The 20,159-nt window shown below is 38.6% G+C and overlaps 1 protein-coding gene across 2 annotated transcripts in view; it reads left to right on the top strand.

The window, feature by feature from the left end:
• The first annotated feature begins 13,076 nt into the window (after positions 1-13,076).
• YLPM1 (YLP motif containing 1) overlaps positions 13,077-20,159 on the top strand; it is a 66,624-nt gene continuing 59,541 nt past the window's right edge. Inside the window, exon 1 of one of the 2 annotated variants that reach the window (XR_005216286.1) lies at positions 13,077-14,183. Coding sequence is in view for 1 of the 2 variants with exons in the window: in XM_037832290.1 (XP_037688218.1) it covers positions 13,320-14,183 (864 nt within the window). In the remaining variant the exon portion in view is untranslated. The remainder of the gene's footprint in view (positions 14,184-20,159) is intronic. The other variant, XM_037832290.1, reaches the window with a different exon arrangement.

Genomic DNA, 20,159 nt, shown 5'->3' with positions numbered 1-20,159 from the left:
TATACTCCTATTATTAACTTCTAGTTATAGTGTCATACATTTGTTCTAGTTCATGAAAGAGATTTCTAATATTTGTATAGTTAATCATGGACATTGTCCACCACAAGATTCACTGTTTTATACATTCCCATATTTTAATCTCCAACTTTCCTTCTGGTGACATACATGACTCTGAGATTCCCCTTTCCACCACATTCACACACCATTCAGCACTGTTAGTTATTCTCACAATAACGTGCTACCGTCACCTCTGTCCATTTCCAAACACTTTAGTTCAACCTAGTTAAACATTCTGTTCATAGTAAGCAACCACTCCCCATTCTTAAGCCTCGTTCTATATCCTGGTAACTTATATTTCATGTCTGTGAGTTTACATATTATAATTAGTTCATATCAGTGAGACCAAACAATATTTGTCCTTATGTGTCTGACTTATTTCACTCAATATAGTGCCCTCAAGGTTTCTTCATCAACCCATTTTTTAAGACAGTTTTGTTCACCCACTATACATTCCATCTTAAATAAACACTTGATGGTTCCTTGTATAATCACATATTTATCCATTCATCACCATCACCACTATCTATATAAGAACATCTCCCTTTTATCCACAAAGAAGGAGGAAGAGTCAAAGAAGGTAGAGAGACAAAAGAAAAAGAAAGAAAAAAATGACAGCTAAAAAGCAACAAAAGGAAAGATAGAATTAAACTAAAGTACAATAAAAGAGTCAGACAACATCACCAATGCCCAGAGTCTCATACCTCTCCCTTATGTTCCCCTCTTATAGGCATTTAGCTTTGGTATATTGCCTTTGTTACATTAAAGGAAGCATAATGCAATGTTTCTGTTAACTATAGTCTCTAGTTTGCATTGATTGTATTTTTCCCCAATACTGCCCCATTTTTAACACCTTGAAAACTTGACATTCATTTGTTCTCTCTCACATAAAAACATATTTGTACATTTTATCAAAATTGCTGAGCATCATAGGTTTCACTGAGTTATACAGTCCCAGTCTTTATCTTTCCTCTTTCCTTCTGGTGTCCCACATGCTCCTAACCTTCCTCTTTCAACCACACTCACAGTCATCTTTGCTCAGTGTACTTACATTGTTGTGCTACCATCACCCCAAAATTGTGTTCCAAACCTCTCACTCCTATCTTTTCCTATCTGTCTATAGTGCTCCCTTTAGTATTTCCTGTATTGCAGGTATCTTGTTCACAAACTCTGTCATTGTCTGTTTGTCAGAGAATATTTTAAACTCTCCCTCATATTTGAAGGACGAGTTTTGCCAGATATGTGATTCTCGGTTGGCAGTTTTTCTCTTTCAGTATCTTAAATATATCACACCACTTCCTTCTTGCCTCCATGGTTTCTACTAAAATCCACACATCGTTTTGTCAAGCTTCTTTTGTATGTGATGGATCACTTTTCTCTTGCTGCTTTCAGGATTCTCTCTTTGTCTTTGACATTTGATAATATGATTACTAAGTGTCTTGATGTAGGTCTATTCAGATCTCTTCTGTTTGGGGGTATGCTGCACTTCTTGGATCTCTAATTTTATGTCTTTCATAAGAGATGGGAAATTTTCATTGATTATTTCCTCTCTTATTGCTTCTGCCTCTTTTCCCTTCTCTTCTCCTTCTGAGACACCCATGACATGTACATTCATTTGCTTCCTGTTGTCATTCAGTTCCCTGAGCTGTTGCTCATATTTTTCCATTCTTTTCCCTATCTGTTCTTTTGTGTGTAGGATTTCAGGTGTCTTGTTCTCAGTTCCTGAGTGTTTTCTTCTGCTTCTTGAAATCTGCTGTTGTATGTCTTCACTGTGTTTTTCATCTCTTGTGTTGTGCCTTTCATTTGTATAGGTTCTACAAGTTGTTTTTCAAACTTTCAATTTCTACCAAATGGCCAGTTTTCTTTATACACTTCATCTCTTTTGCCATATCTTCCCTGAACTTGTTGACTTGATTTTTTAATTCATTTAGTATATTTCTTTGAAAATATTTTATTGATTGTTTCATTAAAGTGAAACAATATCTCAACTGTATCTTAATTGAGGTGTAAGTTTGGGCCATAGCTTCTTTTTCCCTAGTGTAATTTGTAGTTTTCTGTTTTCTAGGCATCTGGTTTCCTTGGTTACCCCAATCAGATTTTCCCAGGCCAGAATGGGTTCAGGTATCAGAATGGGGTTATATTCAGTTTCAGGTTTCCTTGTGGGTGTATCTTAGAAGATTGACAGACTTTCCTATGAGGCCTCTAAGTGTTGTGCTTTTCCTAATCTGCCCAGCAGGTGGCACCCATCAGCCTGTTGCTCCCAACTGGTGTAAGGAGTTGTGGCCCCTTTAGTTCTCAGCTTAGGTTGTTTCTGTTTTTTCCCAGGCCCTGGGGTCTGAGTTCTGAAGAGAAGGCACTAGAGCACTAGAGCTGGGCCCCACATTGTTCCTCTTAGGGAAGATACACCCCCTAGGGAGTTATCTTCTGCATTTGAATTTCTCCCTTTGTCTCTCTGATTCTGTTAACTCCACCCCTGTCTGGGTCAGACCACTTTTAACTGAAAATGGCTGAGGCTCTCTCCACTGAACCACTCAGGTTGAGAGAGAGCAAAAGGGAAAGAAAGCCCCCATTCAGAACCACTCCATGGCCCTCCAGTTTTCCCATTGGTCAGTGAGAGCACCTGGTCTTCTGGGCTCCCTTTCCCAGGGCACAGGCATTTTCTGGGTCTTTAAGGTCAGTCATCTCTAAAAGCCTCTGTATTTTTCCTTCTTTTTTATAATTAACTTTTTTTTCCATCAGCCCCACCTCCTCTCCACTGGGAGCAACTTCAGGGTACTTTGCTGCTTGTTAGAGGTTTGTCTATGTTTGTAGCTTGTATTCAGCAGTTTACATTTGTTAATTAAAACCCCAGATGGAGCTGGGCTGAGCTATATTTGCTTGTTGCAGAAATACTGTTTTTTCCTACAATAAGGTCTTGCAGCTCAGTCTGCCATGGAGGAAGGGGGCTCCCAGCATGTTTCTGCAGTTTTTACTTACAGATTTTATGCTGCGATCTCAGCCATTCCATAAGTTGAGTCTCTTGTAGACACCATATAGATGGATTATATTTGTTTTGTCCATTCTGCCAATCTGTATCTTTTGATTGGGGAATTTAATACATTAATATTCAGTGCTATTGCAAAGGTAGTACATAATTTCAACCATTCTATCTTTTGGCTTTTATGTGTCATATCTTATTTTTGTCTCTCTTTTTATCCTTTTAGCTACCCTTACTGATAATCTTCATTCCTGTTTTTCCTTTTCAGCCTGCAGAGCTCCCTTTAGTATTTCTTGTATTGCAGGACTGCTGTTAACAAACTCTGTCAGCTTCTCTTTATCTGTGAATATTTTAAATTCTCCCTCATTTTTGAGGGACAGTTTTGCTGGTTAAAGAATTCCTGGTTGGCAGTTTTCTCTTTCAGTATCTCAAATGTATCATACTACTGCCTTCTCACCTCCATGATTTGTGATGAGAAATCAGAACTGAATCTTTTTGGGCATCCCTTGTATGTGATGGATCATTTTTCTGTTACTGTTTTCAGAATTCTCTTTATCTTTGTCAGTTGACATTCTGATTAGTATATGTCTTAGAGTGGGTCTTTTTTAAAAATACATTTTTATTGTGAAATTTAGCATATATACATAACAGTGATAACTTTCAAAGTATGATTTAACAAGTAGTTAGAAAATTTCAAAGAATTTTACAGGTTACAGTTCCACAATTTCAGTTATTTTCTTATTGGGAAATATAACATATAGACAAAAAGGTGATAACTTTCAAAGTACATTTTAACAAGTAGTTATATAGGTAATTTCAAAGAATGTTATGGGTTACAGTTCCACTATTTCAGTTTTTTCATTATTTTGAAATATAAGATATATACAGTATGCTGGCTTGGATGTATTATATTCCCCAAAATGCCATGTTCTTCAATGCAATCTTGTGGGGGCAGATTGACTAATCTTTTTGATTAGGGAGTGACCTCTTGATTGGATATTTCCATGGACATGTGACCCACCCAACTATGGGTAACACCTTTGATTAGATTATTTCCATGGAGTTGTGGCCCCGCCCATTCAGCATGGGTCTTAATTAAATTACCTGTACTGGTTTGAATGTATTATGTCCCCCAGAAAAAGCCATATTCTTTGATGCAATCTTGTGGGGCAGACATATTAGTGAGGATTAAGTTGGAATATTTGTATAAGGTTGTTTGCATGGAAATGTGCCCCACCCAACTGTAGATGATAACTTTGATGAGATATTTCCATGGACGCATGGCCCCACCCATTCAGGGTGGGCCTTGATCAGTAGAGCCATATAAATGAGCTAATGGGCAGAAGGAACTCAGTGCAGCTGTGAGTGACATTTTGAAGAGGAGCTACAGCCAAGAGGGACACTTTGAAGAGTGCACAGGAACTGAGAGAGGAGCTGCAGATGATGGGACAGTTTGAAGACAGCTGTTGAAAGCAGACTTTTGCTCCAGAGAAGTTGTGAGAGGAAAATTGCCCCAAGAGCAACTAAGAGTGACATTTTTGAGGAACTGCAGCCTAGAGAGGAATGTCCTGGGAGAAAGCCATTTTGAAACCAGAACTTTGGAGCAGATGCCAGCCACATGCCTTCCCAGCTAACGGAGGTTTTCTGGATGCCATTGGCCATCCTCCAGTGAAGGTACCCAATTGCTGATGTGTTACCTTGGACACTTTATGGCCTCAAGACTGTAACTGTGTAACCAAATAAACCCCCTTTTATAAAAGCCAATCCATTTCTGGTGTTTTGCATTCTGGCAGCATTAGCAAATTAGAACATTACTAGAGCCCTACAAATGCTCAAACAGAAGGAGCTCAGTGCTGCAGCTTAGAGAGACATTTTGAAGACAGCCATTGAAAGCTGATGCTGACGTTTTTGGAGACTGCCATTTTGAAATGCAATCTGGGAGCAAGCAGACATCAGCCATGTGCCTTCCAAGTTAACAGAGGTTTTGTGGATGCCAATGGCCTTTCTCCAGTGAAGGTATACTTGTGTTTATGCCTTGGTTTGGACCCTTTTATGGTGTAGAACTGTAACTTATAACCAAATAATCCCCCTTTGTAAAAGCCAATCCATTTCTGGTATTTTGCATAATAGCAGCATTAGCAAACCAGAACATACAGAAAGGTGATAACTTTCAAAGTACAATTTAACGAGTAGCTATAGAGAAAATTTCAAAGAATGTTATGGGTTACAGTTCCACCATGTCAGTTGTTTCCTTATAGGTATTCTAATACCCTAGCATCTAAAAAATGTTTATATAAAGATTCAGTATTGGTAATCCTTTGTTAAATCCTATCTTGTCTGTTGCTACCCCTTTTCTCATTTAATCACTTTCTCGATCTTCAGGTGTGTTTAGGCAGTGACCACCCTAACTTGTTCATATTGAAAAGAGGTGTCAACATTATGGGGAAGGGGGCTGCATTTGGTTGTTGTTCTTAAAGAGGCTATTGCCTCTGGGTTTGGGAACACTCTGGTGGATTTAAGTTTCTGAGACACAAACTTAGTGAGTGAAACTTTCATATAATCTCAGATAGGGACCTAGGTATTTTTTTTATTAAATTCAGTTTTATTGAAATATATTCACACACCATACAATCATCCATGATATACAATCCACTGAGGGACCTAGGTATTTGGGGACTACTGTTGGTTAGGGCTTGGCATACTGTATCCATTTAGGTTATACTGCTGGAGATTACATAAGAGTAACCTCCAGGATAGCCTCTTGACTCTATTTGAAATCTCTTAGCCACTATAACCTTATTTTGTTATCTTTCTTTTCGCCCTTTTGGTTAAGAAGGCATTTTCAGCTCCTTGATGCCAGGGCCAGGCTCATTCCTGGGAGTCATGTACCATGCCACCAGGGAGATTCACTCCCCTGGGAGTCATGTCCCACATAGTAGGGAAGGTTAATTAATTTATTTGCCAAGTTGGGCTTAGAGAGAGGAAGGCCACATCTGAGCAACTAAAAAGGTTCTCTGGAGTTGCCCCTCAGGCATAATTATAGGAAGGCTGAGCCTTGGGTGGGTCTTTTTTATATATTCTGTTTGGAGTATGTTGCATTTCTTTGACATGTATATTTATATCTTTCTTAAGGGAAGTTTTCAGCTATTATTTCCTTGAGTATTCTTTCTGCCCCTCTTATCTCCTTCTGGGCTACCCATGATGCGTATGTTTGTACACTTTGTACTTTCACTTAATTCCTGATATCCTGCTCATATTTTTCCATTTTTTCTTTCTGTTCTTTTGTCTGTTCAGTTTCAGGTGTCCTGTCTTCTAGGTCTCTGATCCTTTCTTCAGCCTGTTGAAATCTGCTGTTGTATGCCTCTAGCATATTTTTTTTAAGTGAGAATAATTTCTCTTTATTGAGGTAAAATTCACTGTTTTAACTATTTTAAAGTATATAATTCAGTGACTTCCAGCATATTCTCAATGCTGTACAACCATCACTATTCAATTACAGAACACTTTCATAAGTCCCAAAAGGAACCCCTTACCCATCAAGCAGTCACGCCCCATTACCTCTTTCCCCAGCCCAACAGCTACTAATCTGCTTTAAGTGATATGGATTTGCCTATTCTGGACAGGTCACATAAATGGAATCCTACAATGTGTGGACTTCTGTAGCTAGTTTCTTTCACATAACATGATTTTCCAAGATACCAAGTAGCAGCATGCATTAGTAAATCATTCCTATTCATGGCAGAATAATATCCCTTTGTAAGGACATGCCATATCTTGTTTATCCATTCATTAGATAATGGACATCCTGGTTGTTTGCACTTTCTGGCTATTGTGATAACTGCTACTATAAATATTTATGTACAACTTTGTTTTCAATTCTCCTGGGCATATATTTCAGATTGGACTTACTTTACTCATGGTGTATAATAATCCTTTAATATGCTGTTGGATTGCATTTCTTGGCATTTTGTTAAGGATTTTTGAATGTATGCTTATTAGGTACACTGGTTGGTATTGTCCTTTTTGGTGCTGTTGTTGGTATTAGGGTAATATGGGCCTTACAGAACAAGTTAGGAAGCATACCCTTTAGTTTTTGGAGTTTGAGGAAGACTGATTGTTTTTAATGATAGATTCACCAGCAAAGCCATCTGGTTCTAGATATTTTTGTTGTTGGAAGGATTTGATTATCTGTTATAGACCTATTCAAATTTTCTAATTCTTCTTGAGTCAGTGTTAGCACTTTGTTTCCAGAATTTTATCCATTTCATCTAGGTTATCTAATGTGATGGCATACACTTGTTCACAGTATTTTCTTATATCTCTTTTTTTTTCCTGTCAATGTCAGTAGTAATGTTCCTACTTTATTGCTGATTTTAGAAATTTGGGTGTTCTTTTGTTCTTGGTCAGTCTAGCTAAAAGTTTGCCAGTTTTGTTGATCTTTTCAAAGAACCAATTTTTGGTTTCATTGATTCTGCTTTTCGTATTTCACTTATCTCCACTCTAAACTTTATTTCCTTCCTTCTGCTGGCTTTGGGTTTGCTCTTCTTTTTCTAGTTCATCGAAGTGGAAAGTTAGGTTACTGATTTGAGATTGTTCTTTAATGCAGGCATAGCTACAAATTTCCCTGATCATTAATGGCCTTTGCTTCATTCATTCCATTAGTTTTGGTATGTTTTGCTTTCATTTCCATTAACCTGCAAGCATTTACTAACTTCTTTGATGCACTGCTTAAGAGCACTTTTTTTTTTTAACTTCCACATATTTGTCAATTTTCCTTCTATTAATTTCTAATTTCATTTCATTGTGGTCATGGACAACACTTTGTACAATTTCAGCCTTTTAAAACTTATTGACACATTTTGTGGCCTAACATGGTCTAAATAGAATGTCCCATGTGCACTTGAGAAGCATGTGTATTCTGCTGTAGCTGGATGGAGTGTTCTGTTAGGTCTAGCTGCTTTATATGTTATTCAAATCTTCTACTTCTTGGTTTATCTTTTGTCCAGTTCTATTCAACAGAAAGTTGGGGGGTTGAAGTCTCTAAATACAATTGTTAATTTTTCACTTCACCTTTCATTTTTGCTTCATCTACATTGAAAGTCTGCTGATAGGTATGTTTATAATTGTTGTATCTTCTTGATGACTGACCCTTTATCAATACATAATGTCCTTCTTTACCTCTAAGAGCTATTTTTGTCTTAAGGTCTACCATGTGTGATATTAGTATGGCCACTCCAGTTCTCTTTCTGTGAGTGTTTGTATGGAATATCTCTTTTCATTCTTTTACTTTCATCACATTTGTGCCTTTGGTTGTAAAGTGAGTCTCTTGTACACAGCAATAGTTGACTCATGGTTTCCTTACTCTGTTCTGCCAATCTCAGCCTTTTAACTGATTTATATCTGATGTAATAACTGAAAAGGAAGGAGTTAGGTTGCCATTGCTATCTGTTCTCTAGGTCATAATTTTGTTGCTCAATTCCTCCACTGCTGCCTTCCCAGCTTATAAAAAACTGCTCCTATATAGATCTGTTCCCTACCCCCTGTTATTGTTACAAATTACATCTTTATGTGTTGTATATCTGCTGCCATTGATTTATTATTTTATGTAGCTATCATTTAAATAATACAGGAAAAAAGTACTGACCAGAAATATACTTTTATATTTACATATGTAGCTAACTTTACCAGTGTATTTTATTTCTTAGGACTCAAGTTACTCTCTAGTGTCCTTTCACTTCAGGCTGAAGGACTCCTTTTAGCATTTTTTGGTGGGCAGGTTTACCAGCCTCTAGCATATTTTTAATCTCACCTATTGTGACTTTCATTCCATAAGTTCTGTGAATTTTCTTTGCTTGCTTTCAAATTCTTCTTCATGGTCACCCAGTGTCTTCTTAATATCCTTTATCTCTTTAGCCATATTTTCCTTCCTCTCCTTCAATTGGTTTAGGAGATTTATTTGAACATCTTTGATTTGTTGTTCCAAATTCTGTATCTCCTCTGACATTTTAATTTGTCCCTTTGACTGGGCCATATCTTCTTGTTTCTTAGTATGCCTTATGATATTTTCCTGGTATTTAGGCATCTGATTATCTTGATGAGATTCTGAAGATTGGTTTCCCTCTCTTGTCTAGGATTTTGTTGTTGATTGGGTTCATGTTAAAGCTCTTCTTTGGCACTTGGTTTGTTAGTATTTCCCAGCCAAAACAGGGCCAAGGACTCATACAGGGTCACAGACTGGTTCCAAAGGGCCCTGAGGATAGGGTAAAGAAGTCAGCTTCCCAAGACTGCACTTTCCGAGCCTGCCCAGCAGATGGCACTCCTTGGTAAATAATTCCTTGCAGCCCTACAAAGACAGGGTGCTTTTAGTTCTCTATCCACTCAGCTTCTGACATGGGCTGAAACAATGGTGCAGTGGGTGCTTATCCATTAAGGGCCAAGGCTGTGGGACCCAGCAGTCCAAATCCACCAGAGAACAGCCAGATCAGAACTGTACCATGTCCCCTTTTGTTCCCCGGGAGGATGGCTTCCCCAGCCCACCCAGTTGGCGGCAGCCTGCCAGACAGGGATCCAATTGACTAGAAGCTGCTTGCCTTGAGGTTAGGGGGTGGGTGCCAAGCTCCACGGCTGAGTGAGTCACTTTCTACAGTTCTTCATTCTCTTTGTCCTGCTCTTCCCTGCGGGCTGCATGTTACTCCCCTGGTCTCTGAATCCCAAGAACCACTGCTTTGGACTGTTTGTGCCAAAAGTGGAGGAGTGTTTTTGGTAGAGGAATGAGCCCTGCCACTGCCTATTTAACCATCTTCCCAGAAGTCCGTCTCTGTATTTTCTTGTAAAAGTTTTATAATATTAGTTTTTCTACATAGGTTGTTGTCTCATTTTAAATTAATTTTTGTATATGGTGAAAGGTAGAGGTTCAAATTCATTCTTTTGTATATGGATTTCTAGTTTTACAAACACCATTTGTTGAAGAGACTATTCTTTCCCCTTCACATGTACTTAGCACCTTTGTTGAAAATCAACTTACCATAGATGTGTGAATTTATTTCTGGAGTCTCGATTCTATTCCATTGGTCTAAATGTCTATCCTTATGCTGTACCACACCTATTTTGATTACTATTGCTTTATAGTAGGTTTTGAAATCAGGAAGTGTGGTTCCTCTAACTTTGTTCTTCTTTTTCAAGATGGTTTTGGCTATTTGGAACCCCTTACAATTCCATATGAATTTGATGATCAGCTTTTCCCTATCTTCAAAAAAAGGCTGCTAGAATTTTGATTGGAATGCATTGAATTTGTATATCTCTTTAGGTAGCATTGCTATGTTAACAATATTAAGTCTTCCATTCTGTGAGCACAGAATATCTTCCCATTTATTTAGGTCTTTAATTTCCTTTAGCAACATTTTGTAGTTTTCAGTATATATCTTTCACCTCCTTAGCCTTCTTTTATTTAGCATTTTCTTGAAGGTACATATATTGAATTATATAATATTCAATAGAAAAGTGCACACCAATCATAACTGGTACAGTTTGAAGAATTTATCACAAACTGAACATACCTTGTTTTCCAGCACCCAGATCAAGAAATAGAACATTACCTGTAGCCTTCTTTGTGCCTTCCACTAGTCACTATCTGCCCCCTCCCCAAGGGAAATCCTACCAGTTTATATCAATCAAATTCTAAATCCTAACAGTTTATATCAATTTTGTCTGTTTTGAACTTACATATGTGGAAACATACAGTATACTCTTTTGTGTCTGTCTTCTTTCACTCAACATTATGTTTGTGAGATTGATCTGCATCATTGCCTGTAGTTACAGTTCATTCATTTTCATTCCTTTGTATAAATATGCCACAATTTAATTATCTATTCTAGCATACATGGACATTTGTATTGATTTCAAGTTTTCAGTTATTATAAATACTGCTGATATGAACATTCTTGTACATGGATTCTGGTGAGCATATGTATGCATTTCTGTTGGTTACATGCCTAGGAGTAGAATTCTGTGTCATAGGCTATGGGTATGTTTCACTTTAGTAGACACTGCCAAATAGTATTTGAGAATTGCATTTGTTCCACATCCTTGCCAACATTTGTTTTGTTTTTCTTTTTTTGTAACATTTAGTATTATGTCTTAAATTGAGCCAAGTTAGTGAGTTACCCATGTACTGGTATTTCGTTTTGGTTTTAATTTGTATTACCTTAGTTTCTACTGAGGTGAAACTCCTTTCGTATGTATTGACCATTCACATTTCATTTTATATGAGATACCTGTTCAAGTGTTGCTCATTTTGCTCCTATAAATTGTATGTCTTTTATTTATTGATTTATAGGAGTTCTTTATATCCTCTAAATATGAGTCCTTTGCAGGTTAAATGTGTTACAAAATATTTCCTTCTACTCTGTGGTTTCTCTTTTTCACTTTCTTAATGAAAGGTGTATAAAAATTATATATAAGTACATATATTTATCATATATTGATTTTATATCCAGCAATCTTACTCTTATAATTTATCTGTAATTATTTTGCATTTTCTTTGTACCCAATAATATATAGAATAGTAACAGTTATGTTTCTTCCTTTTCAATACTTATATCTTTCGTTTTTTCCCTTGTGGTATAGTACCAACAGAGCCTATAGTACAATGCATAATAGATGTGATGATGGTGGGCATCTTGATGTCAGTGGACAAACTTTCAACTTTTCACCATTAAGTGTGCTGTTTGTTGTAACTTTTTGGTAGGTTCTCTTCATTAGATTAAGGAAGTTCCTTTTCATTTCTGGTTTTCTAAGCTTTTAAAAAAATTATTAATGTATGTTGATATTTATCAAATTCTTTTCCTGCACCTAGTGAAATGATCATATAATTTTCCCCTTCAATCTGTTACTATAGTGAATTACATTGATTTTTATATTTTTTGAGAGAATTCCAATGGAAAATATTAAAAACACAACTAACTGGGGTTTCTGGGTTGAGTAATGTTCTATTTCTTGACCTGGGTGCTGGGTACACAGTGTGATTGGTTTGTGGAAATTCTCCGAACTGTACATTTATGTAATTTTCAGTATATATGTTATATTTCAATAAAAGTTAAAAAGAAAGGCAACTAATTCCTATTTGAGTATGAAACTCATTCTTCTTAAGTATACCTAAATGCCCCACTTTTCACTCACATCCACCTCCTAAGAGAGGTAGAGATCTGGGTTATTAAAATGGAAGGAAGGCCAAATCTATTAAATGGTGCCCAGCTAACACATTTTATATTCTCAGAGTTAAAAGCCAGTGTGGATCAACTTTGTTTCTCAGTGATTCACTCAAGTCAAAGGAGCTCATGTTTAGTGCTATGCTGAGAAATTCTTCAAGAATTATCTTTTAGGTCATCTTCTCCAGACAATTGTTGTTATCTGGTTTTTGCTATCTTTGCTTTAGCTTTGAGATTCTCCAACATGGTATTTTTTTAATGTGTTGAGATATTCTAAAGTATTTCCATTTCTCCTCTTACAATACCTGTAGATGTTACCTTTTATATGCCTGCAGGAATTGGTGCGGAGTCTTACATTCTGTCTTCAAAATAGGTCTCCATTCTTTCACAGATTTATTTTCAATTTTATTTATTTATTTTTGCTTAGAATTGTGTTGTCAATTCATTTTTAATTTAGGAAGAACTGACATCTTTACTATCTTCCCTCTTTTCATTCAGGACCATGGTAAGCCTCTCCATTATTTCAAGTCTAATTTTATCCCTCTTGGATATCAACGTTCGGTAGTTTTCTCCATATAGGTTGTACATATTTCTTATTAGAATTATTTCTAGTTCTTTTCATGGTTTTTCTGTTGTTATTGTTGCTATTGTGAATGGACCCCCCCCCCCCTTTTTTTTTCATTCAAAAATGAACCTGTGGAGCGATAGGATCTCTACCAACCCCTTTCAGCTGTGAGACTCTATGGTTCCTTGGTTCTATGAGAACATTCTACTCGAGCCTACATTACCCGAACCTGAAGGAAGATGGCAACCCGGAGTCACCAAGCAATGGGCCGCTCTAGCTCGCCTTTGTTCTCCTCTCGGTGACGACTGCGCAGCCGTAGAAGCCTCAGGCCCGTCCCCGCCTCCCCGGTCGCGGGCCCAGCTCGGTAGCGCCGGCGCACTGGCGCGCTCCGTTTACACGCTCTGGGGCCTGTAGACGTCGCGAGTTCCGGCTATCGGTGTCGCCGCCACAGCTCCTGGAGGTTGGTTGCGACGAGTAACGGCGCCAGGACGAGCCCTGTGCTTTCTTCTCCGATATGTACCCGAATTGGGGCCGGTATGGCGGGAGCAGCCACTATCCGCCGCCGCCGGTCCCGCCGCCGCCACCGGTGGCGCTTCCTGAGGCCTCGCCGGGGCCCGGGTACTCGAGCTCGACAACTCCCGCGGCCCCCTCCTCTTCGGGCTTCATGAGCTTCCGCGAGCAGCACCTGGCACAGCTCCAGCAATTGCAGCAGATGCATCAGAAGCAAATGCAGTGTGTGCTCCAGCCCCACCACCTTCCCCCGCCCCCCCTGCCACCCCCGCCGGTGATGCCGGGGGGCGGCTACGGGGACTGGCAGCCGCCGCCGATGCCCCCGCCGCCTGGGCCGGCCCTCAGCTATCAGAAGCAGCAGCAGTACAAACACCAGATGCTTCACCACCAACGAGATGGGCCTCCTGGTTTGGTTCCCATGGAGCTGGATTCTCCCCCTGAATCTCCCGCTGTGCCGCCGGGATCCTACATGCCCCCGTCTCAATCTTACATGCCGCCACCTCAGCCGCCACCCTCGTACTATCCCCCGTCCTCGTCCCAGCCCTATCTGCCTCCCGCTCAGCCTTCCCCTTCGCAGTCCCCACCTTCCCAATCATACCTGGCGCCCACCCCATCTTACTCTTCCTCCTCTTCCTCGCAATCCTATTTGAGCCATTCCCAGTCCTACTTGCCTCCTTCTCAGGCATCGCCTTCCCGCCCCTCCCAGGGCCATTCTAAGTCCCAACTACTAGCTCCACCACCACCGTCAGCCCCTTCTGGGATTAAGACCACTGCCCAGCAAGAGTCTTTGGAGAGTGGGGCCAAGAACAAGAGTTCTGAACAGCAGCAAGCCGCCCCGGAGCCAGATCCGTCTACAATGACTCCACAGGTAAGAAAGCGTCTGTCAGAACCGCATCTTTCTCCTTGAGGGCCGTAGGTGAGCAGGCCTCAGGGCTTTAACCAATGCTTAGCCGTTCCAGTACACAGTGACTAGCTAATTTACACCCCAAAGGATTCCACCATAGCCTTACAGCCAACTTTTAAATTAGATAAATGTGGATTACTAAAAGAATCTTGTTTAAAAATGTTGCTAGACACCACAGAATAGTGGGATGGTTCAAGTTACTTCTCAGATATATTCCGGGTTTCCTTCCACCGGCCTCCTAGATTTGTTGCAAAGGACCTTGTTTTAAAATTGTATTTTAAATTCAAATTTCTGTGTGAGAGGCAACATATAGAAGAAGCTTCTCAAAGGATTGACACTTGAAATATATGTAAACCTTACGACCCAGCTAGCTTAAAAAAAAAAAAAAAGTATTTGGGGACCACTGATAGTTCTCAGCTTTCCGAATTAGGAGGCCTCAGCAAATGAAGGATAAATGTCATATTAGAGGCATCTTAATTATGCTTATAGATGCATACTGAAGTTTTATAGTTTATTCTCAAAATGCACTTACTCTGTCAATACATAGATTTGTCTCTAGACGTTTGATCCTTTTCCGGGGCCTGTTGGTCCATTTAAGGAACTGATCCATATGTCTTTTCCTCACATCACTTATAGTTTATATAAGTTTAAGGTAGTTTTAAGACATGACCAATTTGCTGCGTTCATCGTTGTTACCATGAACACCAAAGTAACATCCTTGGAATTAGGCCAAGGTAAAAAAAAAGAAAAGTTTGTTATGTCCCTTCATTAGAATATTAGTAGCGAGAGAGCCATTCCTCTCTCTGTTTAAAGTGATGCGTCCCACAGAATGATCAAAGATTGACAGGGTAAATAGAGGTAATAAATGAATTCCTCTATTGAGAAGGAAGGTAGAACTAAAGGGGAATAAATGATTTGTTACGATTTCTTAAAATAGACACTTTTAGCAATTACTAACCCAGATACACTAACCATTTTTGGTTATTGAAGAGAATCTTCTAATATACAAGCCCATATATGCGTATAAAAGATTTTCAGAAGGTAGGGATGTAGTATTCTAATTTTACAGTGCTTTGGCATTAGAAATCAAGAATGAGGCAAATTGTTTTAAGGAATGATACTTGGCACACCATCAGAAAACACTTGAGATGCCAGGATAAAGCAGTAAATATGTGATTCTGTTGGTTTATGCCAAATTAGTTCCATCCCTCCAGGTTATTTCCTCCACATTCCTCTGTTACATAGACAGAATTTCTGGCCCCTTTCCCACTCCACTCTGAAATTTCTAGTGTTTTGTTGTCACATGCTCTCAGAGTTAGTTCGAGCCAAAATATGACATTTATATCCTCATCTCTACTGTGCTGTTTTTCTGACCTTTTAGAGTGACAAATGAATTGGATTTTTTGGATTACATGTTTTGGCTTTTTATGGGGACACTATCAAATGGTCCTTAATATAAATACTGACCACAAATGCTACTTTTACTTTTCTACCTTTGTATCCTTGTCTATAGTAAATTTCTTTCAGTACCTTGAATATTTAGTGCCTCCAGTTCTTTGGTGAGAGCTAGAAAGACAGTGGTAGAAGATGAGACTTGAGAGGTATGCATGGGCTAGGTCTAGAAGGCCACGTTAAGCCTGCTTAGTCTTTTCTCCCTCTGTCTAGGATTCATCCCGACCTCATCTACCCTCCCTGTCTCCTTAGAGGAAGTCTCTTCAAGGCACATCTCAAATAGGGTCTCCATGAAGCTGTGACTGAGCGTGACCATTTGGTTTTGTTCTGTTGTTCTGATTCTAAGTCCCTTGCAGACAGGGACTGTCTTGCTCATCTTTTTTATCCCCTGTAGCACCTAGGACAGTGCCATGAAGATTTGTTGACAAGATACAAGAGTTGTCGTGTTCTAGACTTAGAAAACTTTCATTTGTTAGTTGATAAATATTTTTTTCCATGCCAATGCCAATCTCTTGACAATTAACCCTTCTATATATTTATTATTCTTTGATTCATATTTTATGTTTGGAATATATCATTTAAAAATATTTATGATGAAAGATTTTAAACATACATAACATTAAAGTAAGAAAATTATGATTCTCACCCCTCCCCCATATACCCATCATTCAAATTCAGCATCTGTCAGGAGTTTGCCACTTTTACTTCACTTAGGTTTTTTGTATTGCTGCTACTGAAATATTTTAAAGCAAATCTTAGATGTCATGTTATTTCATCCCTACATTCTTTTTTTTAATTCAAGTTTATTGAGATATGTTCACATACCATGCAGTCATACAAAGCGTACATTCAGTTCACAGTACCATTATATAGTTGTGCATTCATCACCAAAATTAATTTTTGAACATTTTCATTACCACACACACAAAAATAATAAGAATAAAAATTAAAGTGAAAAAGAGCAATTAAGTAAAAATCACTGGGTGCCTTTTTTTTTTGCCCCCATTTTTCTACTCATCCATCCATACACTGGACAAAGGGGAGTGTGGTCCATATGGCTTTCCCAATCACATTGTAACCTCTCATAAGCTATATTTTTATACAATCATCTTCAAGATTCAAGGGTTCTGAGTTGTAGTTTGATAGTTTCAGGTATTTACTGCTAGCTATTCCATATTGTGCTAAAAATGGTTGTCCGTATTGTGCGTAAGAGTTCACACGAGAGTGACCTCTCGGCTCCTTTTGGAATCTCTCTGCCACTGAAGCTTATTTCATTTCCTTTCCCATCCCCCTTTTGGTCAAGAAGATGTTCTCCATACCACGATGCCACATCTCTACATTCTTAATTAGGCGTCTCTCTTCAATAAACGAATTATAACACCTAAAAAAATTAATAGTGTCTTGGTATCCTCTAGTACCTGATTCATATTCATGTTTCCCCAGTTGTCTCATCACACTATCAGAATTCACAATAATTCCTTCATCTTATCCAATAACCAGTCCATGTTAAAATCCCTCAAGTAACTCAGTAATGTTTTTTACACTTGGCTTGTTCAAATTAGGATCCAAAAGGGGTACACAGGAGTCTAGATCAAGGTTTCTCAGCCTTAGCATTATAGACATTTTGAGCAGGATAATACTTTGTTGTGGAGCAATGTCCATTATAAGATGTTTAGCAGTATCTCTGGCTTCTACTTGCTGGATGCCAATAGCCCCCAGTTGTGACAAACAGAAATGTTTCTAGGCAGTGTTTCCAGACATTGCCAAATGTACTCTGAAGGGCAAAATCACCCTTGATTGAGAACCCCTGATCTAGATTCAGTCCTCTATCCTCTACCCGCCTCCCGTGCCATTAAACTTGATGGAAAATCTGTCAGTTATCCTGTAGAATGTCCCCATTCTGGATTTATCTGTTTGCTTTCTCGTGATGGTGTTTGGCTTGTTCCTCTCTCTTCCATGTTTTTTGGCAAACTAGAAGTTAACCCTGAAGGCTTTGTAAATTTAGGTTCAGCTTTCTTTTGGCAAATGTGTGCCATAGGTGGTGCTCTATACTTCATATGCATCCCAACAGAAGGCCCACTTTGCCTGGATGTGCAACTGTTAGCAGTGCCCAGGTTGATCAGTAGGTTCAGGTGGTAACAGTCTGGTCCCTTCACTATAACGCTTCCCATCAGTGTTGCATCTAATGGGTCATGCATTGATGGTCTCTACCTGAATAAATTGTTTCAGTAGTGGTTCCAACATGGTGATATTTCCACCATTTCTTCCGCATTTATTTCCTTCATGAAGTAGGGCTGTTGGGTTGGAAATACTGTTAGTGTAAGAAAGACAAGATAAATTCCTTATTGTTTCCATCTAATATCTAGATTTCAGAGTAAAGCATTGATGATTTAATGAAATGCATCTTTTTTGAAGTACTGACTTGTGTGTGTCTAAAAGATTCACTAGGTAAAGTGCATTATAGCCTTTTTTCATGAATTGTGATTTTATTTATCCTTTTATTAAAGCAACTTATTTAGGTAAAGCTGTTGACCTTGAGTAGAGTTTTTAGGGTTGTCACTTATTTAACATTCAAGTATTTATTGATTAGCAACTGTATGTCAAGTACTGTGCTTGGTACTGGAGATGAAATGCTGAATAAGATGGACGTGGTACCTGTCCTCATTGACTTGTTGTTCCAGTGGTAAAGAAAGACATTTGATAATTAAGAGAAGTGCAAGATGCTATAGGAGTGTATCTAATATATATATTATAAACGTCACTAAACTGTTCCATAAGGACAAAGCCTTTTTTAGCCCACCACTGAATTTACAGGATGTAGCACATGGTAGGTGAAGAACAAATATTTATTAAATGATTGGCTGTAGCTAGGAGCTCTAACCTAATTGAAGAGGCCCCATTTTGTAAGTGATATTTAAGGGAAACCTGGAGGATGGATAGGAACTAATTAGAGTTCAAAGAATTAAGCTCAGTGAGGCTTACTGAAAGCTCAGGGTGAGAATGGTAGACATGGACCAGATCAGGTCCTTTTCCTGATTATTAAGAATTTTATCCTAGGGGAGGTGAGAAGCCAAATGATTTTAAATAGGTGAGTGTGACAGACTGGCATTTTTGAAAGTTCACTCTGATTTCAGTGTGGAGACTGGAATAGAAGGGAGCAAGAGTGATTTAGAGAGAATAGTTATTGAAGTAATCCAGCAACAAATAATAATGGATTGATCTTGGATGGTGAGAGTTGAGACAGAAAGAAGTGGACAGACTGGAAAAATAGGTGCTCCAAGGATGATTCCTGGATTTCTGGGATGAGCTGCTAAGTGGCTAGTAGTTCCAGGACTAAAATAGGAAACCCTTGAGGAAGAGGAAAAACAATTTTGGGAATGAAGAGGAAATGATGAGTTAACTTTTAGACATACTAAGTTTGAGGTCCTTAAGACATAAGATTCCAAATGGAGATATCCAGTTGGATGTTAGATATAGGTCTGGGGTCTAGGAGAGAGATTTGAGAGACATGATAGATTTGTGTGTCATCAGCATAAAAATGGTATTTGAAGGCACAGAAATAAATGAGATCTCCTAAGAGGAGTGTGTGTAGACTAAAAACAGCTTAAAGGGCATTGAGCCTCATCCTTTGGAATGGCAGTATCTAAGGGAACCAATTGAGGAAAGACCAAATAAGTAGATGGAAAATCAGAACAGTGTAGTGCCACAGAAGTGAAGGGAAGACTTTGTCTAGAAGGAAGGAGGGGTCAGATGTGTGAAATACTGCTAAGAGGTCAAGCACGGTGAAGATTGCAAGTCGTCTTTTGCGTTTACTGACGTGTAGATTATTGTTGATCTTGGCAGGAGCAGTTTCATAGTGACTGAAGCTATATTGCATTGATTTGAGGAGTGATGGCAGGTGAGGAAATGGGAATGTTGAGTATAGACATCTCTTTCAAGAAGTTTGACTGAAAGAGAGAGAGAATAAGGGCAGGAGGTGGAGGAAGAGGTGAAATAAAAGAGCTTTTTTTTTTAAGATGAGGACTAGGATTATCTGGTGACCCTAATTCCAGGAGTAGCATGTAGACATCAAAAATATTTGAAATAAATGTAGGTGAAATGAATTCTTAAATGAAAATTCGGTTAATTATTTTACCAGTCCCTCCCCCCCTTGCTTTAGGATCTAAGACATACAACATTTAGTATTACAGCCATTTATAATAGTTTAACCTGAAGGGAACCTTCCAAATTAATCTTTAAAATAGAACACATACACACACTTTGTACTCCCCTCCTTTATATTCCTTGCTTGGAAAATCATTTAGTACCTAATTCATTACTCTACAGGTAGCAAGTGGTTGGTAATAAATTAGCATCTTTTTTGGTGGATAAATTAGCTGAATAAATTAGCGTCTTAGTTGGTGAAGATATTTGTAACAAGTAGTTCTTTTTTTTTTTTTCCTTGTTCTTGGCTTGCTTTTTTTTTTAGTACAGTTTTATTGAGATACA

Source organism: Choloepus didactylus, chromosome 4, assembly GCF_015220235.1.
Source record: "Choloepus didactylus isolate mChoDid1 chromosome 4, mChoDid1.pri, whole genome shotgun sequence".
NCBI lineage: Eukaryota > Metazoa > Chordata > Mammalia > Pilosa > Megalonychidae > Choloepus > Choloepus didactylus.
This window is presented reverse-complemented; position numbering and strand designations above follow the sequence as displayed.